The sequence below is a fragment of the Aythya marila genome, assembly GCF_965140915.1.
Source record: "Aythya marila genome assembly, chromosome: 2".
NCBI classification, from domain to species: Eukaryota; Metazoa; Chordata; class Aves; order Anseriformes; family Anatidae; genus Aythya; species Aythya marila.
In genome coordinates, this window is record NC_139043.1 from 11,489,933 (window position 1) to 11,503,989 (window position 14,057).

Below are 14,057 nucleotides of genomic sequence, written 5' to 3' on the forward strand. Positions count from 1 at the left end.
AGTCAAAATGGCACTTTATCTTTTAAAAATAAACTACAGTGTAACAGGCTGAGACTGTTACATACAAAGTATGATTTTATAAGTTGATTTCTAAAAGCAAAAAGCAATTACTGTGTGTTGCCTTGTGTGATCAACTGATACTTGCTCAAAACAGGTGTATGTATACCAGAGGTGAATCTGTTTGTATTTTAAATGAATGGACTAGGAAATCACATGTTATTTTGGTGTCCTGCACATGTAACTGTTTGTTTTATTAGAAGTGGGGTATTTCTTGTAGTTTACTCCTGTCACAGTTCTGCTATAGTCCAAGGAAATAAAACCTTGTCCAGTAAGGCCAGAAGGAGCCTGTTGTGATCATCACATCTGTCTTGGGCTTCTTATAGTGGTGCCTATTTTTAATTAAGAGGTAATTTTAGAAGACTTGTCCAATTTTATATTAAGTTCTTCAGTAATAAAGATTTCAACTTAGTCCTTGGTACATCCTGTAAGTTGCTTGTTCCAGCATTTAACCTCCTTGTTAAACTTTTTGTGCCTTTCTAGTCTGAGTTTGTCTAGCTTATTATACCTGGTATACCTCCAGTTTGTATCACTTACTACTATTCCCTGTCTGATTTTTCTGTGTGCACCACAAGGAATTTATATTCCTAGTAATGTTCATTTCCAATCATATTCTTCCATGTGATGTTTAATAGAGCCCTGGGAAAAGGATGCAGTATCATCCAGACGTTGACCTGTTGCAAGTTAATTGAGCTCATTTCCCGAGTTAAAGCCTCTGTGTTTGGCACTCAAGTGGTTTAGCCCCAGCAGGCAGCTGAGCACCACAGAGCTCCTTGCTCACTCCTCTGCACTGGGATGGAGGAGAGAACTGGAAGGGTAGAAGTGAGAAAACTCCTGGGTTGAGACAAAGAAAGCTTAACAGGTAAAGCAAAAGCTGCACCCACAAACAGAGCAACGAATTCATTGACTACTTCCCGTCAGCAGCAGAGGTTCAGCCTCTGAGGTGCAGAGGTTGCATACAGCAGATGAATTGGGGCTTTCCACTGTTGTCATCTGCAGTCACACAGTGAAAGGAGGAGGAATATACAATAATCTGAAAGAGCTAGAGAATGTCAGTGTTTTTCTGTCTCTTCAGGTATTCTACATGTGGTGAGATCTTTCTAGATTTACACCTTCAAGGTGTAAAATACTGTCTTCAAAAGCAGCTTTGGGTAGCTCTTAGTTGAATGTCCTTTGTTAATGCTTCTTGACTGTGTAGTGCCTCATTAGGCATCAACTTGTCATGGCAATAAGCATGTTTCTGGCTTCAGAAACATCATCTGAGCAGGTGCTTTTGACCTAGGCTGAAAAAATTGCAAAATTTGAGTTCTCAGACTCAGAGCCAGTACATCAACGTGAAGAATGTGCTAGTTGTTGGTCTTATGTCTTTGTGGGCAAACTCAGACAAAAATTGCTCAAAGTGGATCTTGTGTTATTGCTGCTGAAGAGCAGAATGGGGTGGCTTGTAGCATTTCCAGACTACTGCATATGCCTTCAACTTTCATTCCAATTGTGTGGCTATAGATGTGTGGAAAGCTCCAGCACCCCTGCTGGCTGTATATCTCTGAATATACAGCTGATGGTGAGTTGTGCTTTGTGGGCGCTGTGAAATGAAGGAAGTGCAAACTTCCTTCGCTTCTTCAACTTTTCATCTTCTAACTCCTATTTCTGCTGAATTAAAAAACGTAAAAATACTTGATTAGTGGCTGATTAGGATGCTGGGTTGAATTCTGACATTTAATGAGTGTGGAATTAATGTCAAAATGGCATCCTGTATTAAGAGACTAATAATTGTTTTAGTTTCATGGACACTCAAGTTTGCCAAGGTCAGCAGGCTTTCCCAGATCCTTTATTCTGCAAGATTTAATTCTCATACCTGCTATGTGTCTTGTTCGCCTTTGAAAGCCAAGGTGATGTGGGTGAAGGGGGAATACCTTGTTGGATGCTGTCAGTGAAACTCAACCAGTTTCAAGCACTGGGTGTTCTTGAGATACTCCTGGTCTTTCCTCAGCTATTAATGCCATCAGTGATGCTTTACTCTGTCTTCTGTTTATCTACTGTTCCTAATCAAGGAGTGCCTTTGGCATTCCCTGTGTGTGGGTCTCTCAACTCAGCTTCTGTAGGAAGTGCAAAACTTGTCTGTGAAATCTGTTGTTTTTCTGCCCAAGCCTGACTGATTAACTTGATGATTCTTTTCTTACTGTATCTATCTTGTTCTGTCTCCTCCAAAAAATTAGTTTTATTTAGGGTATCACTACCATGTGTGTAAAAAGGTAACGTGACTGGGTTTGTAAGCCCCAATAATCAGTAGTATTCAACTTAGCTTTTTTCGTGTAAACATTGTATCATCAGACTAAGAGGGAAGGCATTAAAATGTGATGCTATGGAGCTGATATCAGATTCTATTTTTTTTAATGACAATTTCTGTTTTTGAAATATTTTTTGTCATCTTTATTTTGAGAGAATAGTCAAGACTTGAAGTTTAATCCTTTCTTCCTGTAAAAGGAACGTACATAGTGTTACAGAGAAAATCAGTTACAAGGAGGTTTTGCTGTAGGATATAATACTAACAGTTCCAAGTAACTGACCTTATCCTAGCAAGTTCTCTGCTATACAACCAGTAGTACGCACTCGGAAATAAAGAGATGTACTGCAATCACTTCTGAAATTCTGGCAAATGAGTCATTCCATAAATGCTAGCTGTATGTACGTCAGTATTTGAACATTTTGACAAATAAAGAGAGTTACTGCACCGTCATGGAGTTGAAGTGATGAAAAAGCAGTTTGAAAGATAATATTATTTGATAATTTTGTTTTCTTTTTGATTTTTAATTTGTCACTGACTAATCTTCTTGTTTACTTTTTTATATTTATTAATTACAAAGTAGTTTCCTCTACATCTCTTTAAGCTGGAAGAGTAACTTTGAAATTAAAAACCCTGTAGCTCCTTAATAATAATAATAATTAAAAAATCCATCATATGTTTTATTTGGGGGAATGGAGTATATAACATACAGAGTTTGACTGTACTTGATGTTAGCCATTGGAGATTTTGTCAGCCACTTCAAAAAAAAAAAAAAAAAAAGCTGAGGGCAATAAATCTATTTAGCTGTTTGTGAATGCTCTCAGCTTTACTACAGTAGATGGAGAGAATCTTAATTCTATTTGTGAATGCATGCTCTAAAATGTACTATGATTTTTTTTTCAAATGACCCACAAAAAGCGTAGCCAAAGGCCTTTTCTTTATATCCTATTCAATGGAAAACACTTCATAGTGTTTTGTTGTTTTAAAGCTTACCTAACGCATGCAGCAAGACTGCAGGGATAAATGAACCTTTTTTATCCATCATAAAGGTAATGGAATTGATTTTAAAGACATCTGCACCTTAACTAATTTGCTAACTTGCCATTGAGTAATTCTCATAAAAGCTAGCAATTGGTTTTCAATCCTGTATCGTTTTGTTAAGACAGAGAAGAAGAGACACAAGGTGTTTTCTCTGAATGTCATGGAACGCGTATCTTTGAAAGGCATTGTTGATTTAAGTGCTAGAGATGACTTTTTGGTGTGAAGTTGTCTCTGAATTCCCACCGTTTTTGTGTTAATTCTTTCATGGTTTGTTTTTAGTGCTTCTCAGGTGGGAGGAAGAAGCTCTGCTGATATTTGGAGATAAACGCAGAAATAGACTTGGGGAGTTGTGTGTGTAGCTGCTCTTGGACTTAAGTTCCTTAGCACTTCTAAAACCTGAGTGCGCGGTCAGATGTGGAGGTATTGGGGTGCTCCTTACGTGGTACTCCTATGTCCAGGGCAGACTGTCCTCCATAAATGGAGGCTTTAAATCCAGGTCCAAGCTTCCCCACAGGCTGTGGGGTGTTCTGTGTGAGGATATGCTTAGTTCCCCAAACAGAAGGTAGACTCCCGTGTACAGGAAAGGCTGCCCCAAATACCTCTTTCTTTAGGTTTCATTCCTAAATTTTACCACTTGCAATATGAAACGTGAGTTGGAACGCTCTCATTTTGTTAACTATGATTTGCTGTACGTTGACTGTGTTTATCCAAAAGCTCTCTTTCAGTTCATTTTCTCCAGAACCCTGGCCCACATGCGGGTTAGTGCTTTTTAGTAGCTGCCTTCCCACTGCCAGGAAAACAAGTCCTCTCCAAGTACTCAACAGCAAACCCCAGCATAGGTTGCAAATCAAAATGGAAACAGCAGTGTTAACTTTCTTCTTTGGTGCATTGCCAGTAAGTGTTCTGCATCAGCATTTCATGGTCCAACATTTTCCACATCATTTTTTTTTTCCCTGTGTGTGAAATTTCAGCAGATTGTTATGCAAAACAGTTCTGTGTCTCAGTGTGACTGGGGAGACAGCTGTTCGGCCTAATGAGGAGTGCTAGCACTACAGTATTTCTGTTGATTGAGACCCACGGAGGGAGCAGAATGTTCGAGGCCAGGCAGCGGTGTGTGGTGAGGAAGTGCCACGCTGTCAGCTGGAAGTACACGCTCGGCTGCTCCCTACGACAAGATAAATGAGTTTTGCTGGGGTTTGGCGGGGGCTGAAGCTTTTCTGGAGAATGGTCGTAGCACACCAAACTCCCTGTGGGACCCGTGGTTTGAAGTGTCATAAGACTGCTGCTTCCTTGCCAGTTTTTTTTTTTAATGTCCTATAATACCTGTCATCTTTTTGAGTTATTAAAAACCTAATGTCTTCTAGCATTCCATTAACACGGGGTTTGATGATCTTTTGTTGACACTTTTTATTAATTTTGCCAAGGGGACGTTAACCACAATTTCAGTTGGGTTAGAATGAATTGAAGACTGGTATTGATGGAAAGTAAAAGCAGCCCCATGAAAATGCAGAAAGCAGCCTTTTATTTTTGTGATGTGGGTGGGATTAGGGAGGCAATACTTCTGAAAGGTTATTGGGATGTTGGCTGCTCTGCCAACTTCTTTCTTCCCACACAGACTTTGCTTAGCTTGCTTCTCAGGAAGTGGGTTTTCTCAATGTTGCCTTTTTGCAATAAAAAGTGCTTTTATATCTAGCCTTTGAATTCAGAGCTCCTTATGAAAAAGGCTATTGTAGTCATGTGTGCTTGTAAATAGTGCATATCTCAGTCTGCAGTGCCTTCCAGTGAAGCTTTGGGATGGGAGCCAGAGGATGAAGACTAGTAAATGCCTTTAAGGACATCATGGAAAACAGCATGGCAGCTTTCCTTTTGCCTTTCTACCCTTTACCCAGTCATCACAGAGAGCTACAGGAGAACTCCGTTGCACTTCTATTTTACAGGCTTCTTCCTGATGTGCCCAGTAATATCTGAATGAATTGTCAAACTGAAAGTAGTGCAGAAAAGGATTTTGGTTTATTTTGAAAATCTTTTTCTTTTGACAGGAGCAGAAAGAGCTGAGCAAACCTAGAGCTGGCGTTCTGTTTGCATGGCAAAGGCTTTGAATGTTTTCATTTGAAAGATGATAAATCTAAGAAAGAGAGACTTTATGTGGTCAAAAAGACTTAACTGTTTGACAGTGATAAGTGATAAAGGAGAACCAATACGAGATCAAAGAAGCTGGAAAACTGTTTAAAGTTGTGAAAAAAAGCATCCAAAATTGGAGGGTTATTTAAAGACAGTTTGGGAACATATTACGATGATAATTGGAACAAAATGTATGATGGGAAAACAGATCATATCTGTGTGTTGGTAGCAGAATACTAAAATGCTGCCTTTTCACTCACTTGGAGTCTTTCTACAGCTTGAATTCCTTATGCTGTCATGTACAAGGTGGTCTTGCAATGCTTATGCAAAGTGTACAGATTTAATAGTCAATTTTAACTGCTAAACAGTATTTCAAATGCGTTACACCGATACGGAGTGCAGTGGAAGTCTGAAACGTTTTACTGTGAGGTATTTTGCAGCTTGCGTTCAAGAACGTGGGGAAGGAAATGCAGGAATTAGCAAGTCGTGTGGAGGTCAGGCAGGTGGAAGGCAAGTTCTGTGCTAAGAGCATACCAACTGTATGTCTGCAGTAACTTGATCGTGTGGATGAATTTTCTTCCCAAATGTGAAGGTGCTTATTGTAAGACTCCTCGTTTGTGGCCTTCGTGTATCTTTTAACTTCTTGACTTTTGGTTCATGAGTCCAGAAGATTAGGCAAAGGCCTGTTATTATAATCATCTCCCTGATAGCTTAGCTGCACTCTAATAATGCATTAGGAAACTTGGTGTCATGAATAAAGTGGACCTTCCTCCTAATTAAAACTTAATTTGGTGTCAATTTAAATTAAGAGGCTTGCATAAACTGGTCCATTGTGACCTGGCTAGTGCTAATCTCAATCAGCAGCTTGGGTAGGACATGAATTCAAATTTCTGCAGAACAACGAAAGTGACAGTAACAACTGACAACTTAAATTAAAATTACTAAATTCTAAGAAATTGATGTGCATGACCCAAGTTACAAGATAGGTCATTAAATCAAATCTGCAGAAACAGAGTTGAGAAGCCTTTCCTAATGATTTTAGGGAGAGATTGTATGCTTTCTTAGTGTACTCTGTGAGCAGAAAATAACTGGTTTTAGGTTAAGAATTCAAATTGTACTACTATTTTCATTTAAATACTGAGTACTACTGGTATGGTACAATATGAAATAATAGGTAAAAGATGTAAATAAGAGAAAATTCTAAAATAAAATAGTTTAGGTGAGTAATACTTAATAATATAAATATATATTTAATAGATATCTAAATATATATAAAATAAAAACATTTTCTGAAAGTAATATTTTGTGCTTCCAGTTGGTATAAATATTCTTGAGAGTCCTTCTCTGGTTGAACTTGTGCATTTGAAGCCATAATAGGTCGAATTTGAAGAGTTGGCTCGTCATGCTTCTTCATATTACTGCTCTCCATTTTTCTTACCTGACTCTCAGACTTCAGCTATTGTTGAATAGGAATTGAAATCAGAATTGGAAATTGTTAGGCTGATGTAGTCGCTGCTAGTAGAGTTGTTCTGGAAGCTCTGTGTACGTAGTAACATGTTTAGGTGTGTGCACACAATAGCATTAGTTACATCTCAAGTTGGGTATTTTGGATCTCCTCTGTGTCTGCAGTGTGAATAACAAATGCCTGAGGTATTTCTACAGAAGTTTTTGAATGGAAAATAAAAACAACTTGGGTTAGTGGTCTTAAGACACTTGAGAGAAAGAATTTGATTGTATACTACTGATTCAGTTTTCGGTGTCTGTTGTTCAGCGTAGTGAACATTGACATAGAAATTGAAAAGTGAATTAAAGCTTCATGAGGTAAACGTGCCCAGTCCTATTAGGATAAATGGAGTACGAGTGGTGCCTCCAAATTGACTCTGCACTGTTGGGCTTCTTTTCATAGCATGTTGGCCAGTCAAGGCCTTTAGACCTTAAATGAAACAACCTCTCTTAAGATTGCTTTATTCTGAGATACCCCCATCAAGTTCTGTATTTCAGGTTATTTTGGTTTGGGCAGGGGCGAAGGCAAGCTGTATCTTTTAATGGAAACATAGGAGCAGGAAGTAGAACTCTAAATCAGCAGCTAGTTTAAATACAAATTTCAGAGCTTGATCTTTTTTCATTTTTACTCCTGTTTGTTCAGCACTGTGACATCTGCAGTTTTTACCGTGGGAGACAATGTTGTTTCTGGCAGTGATGACCGTACTGTAAAAGTTTGGGATTTGAAAAACATGAGGTCTCCTATTGCAACCATCCGTACAGATTCAGCAGTCAATAGGTAAGCAGATCTCCAAGTTACTATTTTCTTAATTCACTGAACAGAGATTTAGTTTTAGTCACTATAATTAAAGCTGTGCAGAGAGATTTATGAGTTTTTGAACGTGTTCTGAAGTGGTTTTCCAAAATACAGATTTAGTCAACATTCATTTTCAATAAATATATTGTATTGATTTTCTGAGATTTTTATATGGGATGCAGAAGTTAAACCTGTTAGAGCATCTGGTACAATAAAAGTCATCTTAATGATTTAATACTTTATTTTTTTCCACTTTTGAATACTAACCAGAAAAAATTCAGCTATATCACTTCTTGTGAGCTTAAATTTATATCATCAAGTTTTGTTTGCCAGGCTGATTATTTTATGCATAACCTACTTTTGTCTCTTATGTGCAGGATTAACGTGTGTGTTGGCCAAAGAATCATCGCGCTTCCACATGACAACCGACAGGTTAGGTTATTTGACATGTCAGGGGTGCGATTAGCACGGCTCCCTCGCAGTAATAGACAGGTAACTGAATTTTTTTATAGCCTTAAAGTATGTCTGTTCTTCTCTTTCATACAAGGTTAAAAATAGGGTTTGATATCTGTAGTGTAAAAGCTGAAGAAATGCTGAAAGACACTTGTCTATACAAATACACTGTTGTTGAAAATGACCGAAGTGCAAATAAGTAAAATCATATTTTGGAATTGGAAATGATGTTTCAACTGGATTTCATCATAATTTTTCCTCTTGTGAAAGTTACCCTAATGTCTGCCTTCTCTATTAAATGGATAAAAATGTTTAAGAGCATTTTAAAAGTGTTTTAACATCTTGCTGTGAGTCTCATCAGAAAAGTTCGATTTGAGATTTTGAGGTTTCAGGCTTTTTTCAAATAATGTGCGATGAATGTGCTTTGTAAATAAATATAAAAGGAAAAAATGGGACACAGTTTTAAGAACTCACTTTATATGATTTAGTGAAAATCATTTTTTCTCCCATACTTATGCAAAGAAATTCTTGTTATTTGATACCAACTACTCAACCATCCTTTCTGTAGCCACCAAGTTTATTCATTTGTGGTGCTATCTGGCACGGCAAGCACTGCTATTGTAGCAAATTAGACTAAGTGAAATTAATTGGATTATGTCACTCAAAGGGACCTTTTACAATACCTTTTTTAAAGACCTTAGTTTTCCAGCACATTTCAAATATTTTATAAGAAGTACTATGCTTAACCATCTGAAAGGCAGGGTTTCTGACTGTCCTGTATCACTCACAGCTTTGTGGAAACCAAACACGTATGTGGATACAACACCTGTTGACAGAATTGAGGAAAGGATTTTAAAAGCTGTTTAGTGCTTACCTATTTTTAAGCCTTGATATTGTGACTTTTCTTCTTTTCTGTATTTTTCCTTAATATTTACATTCTGGTCGACACTACAGAAATCATGGATATTTTTTGTACTTGAATGTTTGTCAGAATCCTCCTTGAGGTATTTTTCTTACTATTGGACTTGAACAATAGATAAGGCATTGCTTTTCCTCAGTATGACATTCCTCCTGCTGTACTGTTATCCTTTCTGAATTATAAACATGACAGACAAAAAAAAAATCAACAGTAAACCTTGGAGGTTCATAAGAAATCAGTTGCCAGCAAGTAGTTCCTTATTTTAAGATTGCTTTTATAAGTAAAAGTTTCAAAATCAAAATTCAGTTTGCTTTTGTAAATAAAGTGGCAATTAGATAGCAAACATACTGTGAAAACATCAAAAGTTTTGATTCACCTGTTTGTAGGCTTCTGTCTTTATGGACCCAGTGCTGGTATTAAGCAGTCTCAATGTCATAAAGATTTTACCTTACAGATGAAAGTGGCTATAATATAATAGGAACCTCAAAAACAAACAAACAAAAAAATTAGAGCATGAACAAGTTTCTATTTTGACTTTATGTTGACAACAGAGGCTTTCAAATTTGTTGTAAGCAGTACTGATACGTCTTGAACTGTTGCAGGGCCACAGAAGAATGGTATGCTGCTCAGCGTGGAGTGAGGACCACCCAATCTGTAACCTCTTCACATGTGGATTTGATCGTCAAGCTATTGGCTGGAACATCAACATCCCCGCTTTGTTACAAGAAAAATGAAATGCTGGAAGAATTTTTGCATTTTATGTTGCCATGGACTTCTACACTCCTGCAGACTTCTCCGAATACTGGTCTGCTATTGCTCTAAAAGCTCTTCCTTACATGGAGACTTCAGCAAATGTTGTTCTTGTTACCACGTTGTGCACAGTTTGCATGAATTGTACAGAAAATGTGATTTTTTTAAAATTAGTTCGTCTCGTGTATGAACTTTTATATTTTGGCATCCACTGGTCAATATGTTCACTATTGCATAGAGCACATAAATGTTCATAAGTTATTTAGCATTTGATAGATAAACAGTAGGGCATTACATTTGTGACATAAATGTGAAATTTATGTAGTAAGTGTAGAGAATGTATAGCAGTCTGTTACGTTTTTCCATGAGTCTACATATCTGCCTTGGGTTAAAAAGAATCTGCAGGGCTAAAAGTTTGAAATGAAGTGTGAATTTCACTAGGTATATGATTGTAAACGTTTTCCTGTTTGCATCTGATTGGAATAGTTTTTTGTTTTTTTTTTTTTAGTGCTGCAGTATAGTGCAACTTCAACTCCATTTTTTAGTCCAGTTACTGGAGAAATAGTAGATTTGAGAAGGAAAATACAAACTACTTGTAGTGAGCATAGGCTGCAAGGTTTATTCTGAATGCTTTTTGTACTTTTTCTTTTGAAAAAGAAAAACGGTCATTCTGCCCTTCTTATATAAAGTGATTCTAAAAATCTCATGGCATTTCACACTAGCAAAAATCCAGAATATTATGGTTCTAATCACTGAAATCTAGTCAAGCAAATTTTGAAGCACTTTAGTTTATAGCTATTGTTATAAACCATGTATGAAAGTTTGACTTTACCAGTGAATGTGAGCTGACCTTTGTAAGGATTGCTTCTTTTTGGTGATCTGCCCAGAAAGGAAATAGTTTTTTTTTTTTTTTTCTTTTTCTTTTTTTTTTTTTCTTATACCTACAGTGAGCATGTTTTTAAATGTGCTCACTGCCCGGATTTTTTTTTTTTTTTTTTTTTTTTGAGCCAGCAATACAAAATAAATTAGTACTACCTCAAAAGTGAATGCTGGTCAAGATGCATTGAATCTCTCTGTAGCTTAGAAAAAAGCACTTTTGGTCTCTGGCTGAAGAACTATCTCTGACATGAGAGGAAAGACAATCATACTAAATGTGATCCTTAAGATAATTAACACTTAAGGCTAATGGAGCAATATGATAAGCAAACATCATCTGTCACCTTTGTGTTCTCAGCTGTGGCGAGGGCTGCTGCAGTCCCTATCCTGTTCCAAGGGGGATAATTAACACAGGTCTCCCTTCTTTCTCCCAAATGATCTTACTCTGGTTTTGCTCCTCACTGTGCTCAGCCTCTTTTGCACTGGCAATGTGGTGTTACGCCACGGCTGCTGATTATGTAAGTAAATGCAAATGGCGGCTGACATCTTCAAAAGAACAGGAAGGCTGCTTCAGACAGACACTTCTTAGCTGGAGCGAGATACTGCCCCTATCTGTCTGACATATCACACTATAAGATGAAGGGTGAGGGAAAGCACTCTGACGGTGGGAATCAGAGTATATTGGGTTGCTGTAAGGAAAATAGTTGAAACTTTTTATCACCTTCTTAGGATTACATGAAGCTGTAGCTGTGCTTGTGTCCCGTACAGCACTGTTCATAATGACATTAAGGCTGATGTGTTTGCTGGTTTGCCTGTTACCTAACATGTAAAGGCATTAGAGTGCAATGGAAGGGGATGGTGAATGCATTACTGAGTAGTTACAGGGAAGCTGGGGTCCTGGAAATGGTTTTTGAGTGCATAATATTGAAGAAACCCAAGGTATTTAATGGAGTAGTCTAGTGTCTTTATAGTATGGGTTGTCATAGCTTTTTTTTTTTTTTTTTTTTTTTGAGGTACAAGATATATGCAGAATTGTATTGAAGAAATCTTAAAACACCAAAACGAGTGAGGTGGAGGAAAGTAGCTGCAGAGTTTTAAGCCTTTTGATAACAAAGGTTAAAGGATGGTGTCAAAGTTTGTTTTCACTTTTTTTTTTTTCTGGGTTTTTAACTCTTGGGTAAGGCCATTTGATGTTGGGTTGCAGGTTTTATTCTTTAAGAAAAAAGGCTCACTTCTTCTTTCAGTTGGTGATGGAGAGAGCTTTAGGCAGGTTGATGCTGCTTAGCAAAGAGAGAGACTTCTTTCCAGCCAGTAGAAACGGTTTCTCCAGCATGGCCTGTGTAGCATCTTGAGCAATGACTAACCTTTAATTACGTGAGGTGGGGAAAGTCACGGTTTTGGTCCTGCTGAACTAAATTGACAGCTTAGGCTTCTCTAATATACATATGTAACACAGGACCACTGGATTCTATGCAGTTTAATCATTGCTGCAAACATTTTATATCACCAGAGGGACACACCTCTGGCACCAGGAACAGGATGATTACACACTTCTACTTTTGAAAAATTAGAAAGAATCAACCAGACAAGGTGCTAGAGCCACGTTCTTATGAGCAGGCTAATACTCAATCAGCTAAATACTGAACTATCCCTTAGCTTTATTTTATATCCTGTACTGAGGATATATCCTATATCCTGAGGATTAACCCCAGGCTGCCATTCCCCTTGAAGCACATCACCCTTGAGCAGTAGTAGCGAATGCTACTGCCCTGGCTAAACACGTGGAAAACATTTCATGGCTTTGAATGTTCTAGAGAGTTTTTCAGCATTGAACAATGTCCAACATTTCATAAAATGGAGGAAAGTTGCAGTTTCAGTATTGTGCAGAATTTCACAGGAAATTGATCACTGGGCAAAATCAAGCTTTTATGTCTTTCAAGCAATGCACATCAGTTTTCACAAGTTGTGTGTATACTTTACAATCAAATCTGGAGTGAAACATTTTATTTGTTGCCTAAATCTGTGAAAACCATCTTTTTAGGAAAAAAAAAAAGAATTTATAAGTTATGTGGAACCACTTTTTATTATTCTGCTAATTTGTTTTTAGATGTAATATGTTATTCCTCATTATGATTCAAAATGCATTAAAACATTCAACTTTTTTTTTTTTTTTTTGCAACCTGCTGTTCTTCTGTTCTGCATTAAAATTGCTATTAATATTTCATCTTGTTAATAGTCGAATGATCTTCCTATCCATTTTCCCCTCTTTCGCTCAAAAAGTTCACTTCCAGTGCAATGATGGGCGCAGTTCTTCGGGAAGAAGGCCAAGTCTGCCCCTGAGGTAGGACTTCTGGAGTGCTTTTGGTCGTGCTGGCAGTTAAGTGTGTAGGCTGAAAGGTGCTCAGACTTGGCATTTATGCTCTCATCTTCAGTTTTGTATGAGACATTTTGTAATCACATTTTGTTATGCAGATTAAACAGAAGTCTCCATGCGATTTTTCCCAGTACTCTATAGAGTGATATTTTAAATGCAGTCTAAAACCTTCCATCACTATTTCTTTAGGTTAATGATGGTTTGCTTGTTGCACCCATATCATTCGAAACAGAGTTTTGCAGTGATAAAATCAATCCTAAGAAGCTTGGTGTCAGAGCAGGCTGTGCCATCTGGTTTCAGGTGCCTTAGCAGAGTCTCAGCCAGTACCTGAGTGCAGAACACAGCTGTAGGACACTGCAGTAGGATACTTCAAAGTTCTTCGGGATCCTGTATTGCTACTTCAAATCGTCAAGGTCTAGTGCTCTGGAAAATTGTTATTCCTGTCACTGGTGATACGGATCAGAAATAAAAGACCAAAGTTACAGGATGATACAACAGACTTGGGGGCTGGTTTGGGATAGAATGCAACTCTTTGGTTTATTTATTTATATTTTTGGTCAATCTTGAGGGATTCAGATCAGGACTTACTGCAACTGATTTTAAACTTGCAATACTTACAACCTTAAATCTCCTCATGACTTCAGTAATATACATTTACAAAGGCTATTCCTGCTCATACTTTGGGTTGAGGGGGGTTGAGGATAAGTATTCTGAAGCCCAGATTTATTTCTTTTTTAAACCTGTGAGTAAATCGCATGCACAAGCGAGTGGTTTCAGTAGGATGTCTGTGCTCTACCTTGAAGAGCTGCAGGAGAACCGCTCTCATGCGTCACACTGTGCTTCTTTGACTGGCACGGAATTTTTATTTAATGCTCCATTGAGA

At 37.6% G+C, this 14,057-nt stretch overlaps 1 protein-coding gene across 2 annotated transcripts in view; it reads left to right on the forward strand.

The window, feature by feature from the left end:
- Positions 1 to 13,283, forward strand: part of WDR37 (WD repeat domain 37) — a 40,718-nt gene extending 27,435 nt beyond the window's left edge. For both annotated transcript variants that reach the window (XM_082752294.1, XM_082752295.1), the window contains 3 exons: positions 7,650 to 7,784; positions 8,180 to 8,294; positions 9,777 to 13,283. In XM_082752294.1, the coding sequence (XP_082608420.1) occupies positions 7,650 to 7,784; positions 8,180 to 8,294; positions 9,777 to 9,908 (382 nt within the window). In that variant the 3' untranslated portion in view covers positions 9,909 to 13,283. The remainder of the gene's footprint in view (positions 1 to 7,649; positions 7,785 to 8,179; positions 8,295 to 9,776) is intronic.
- The last annotated feature ends 774 nt before the right edge of the window (positions 13,284 to 14,057 follow it).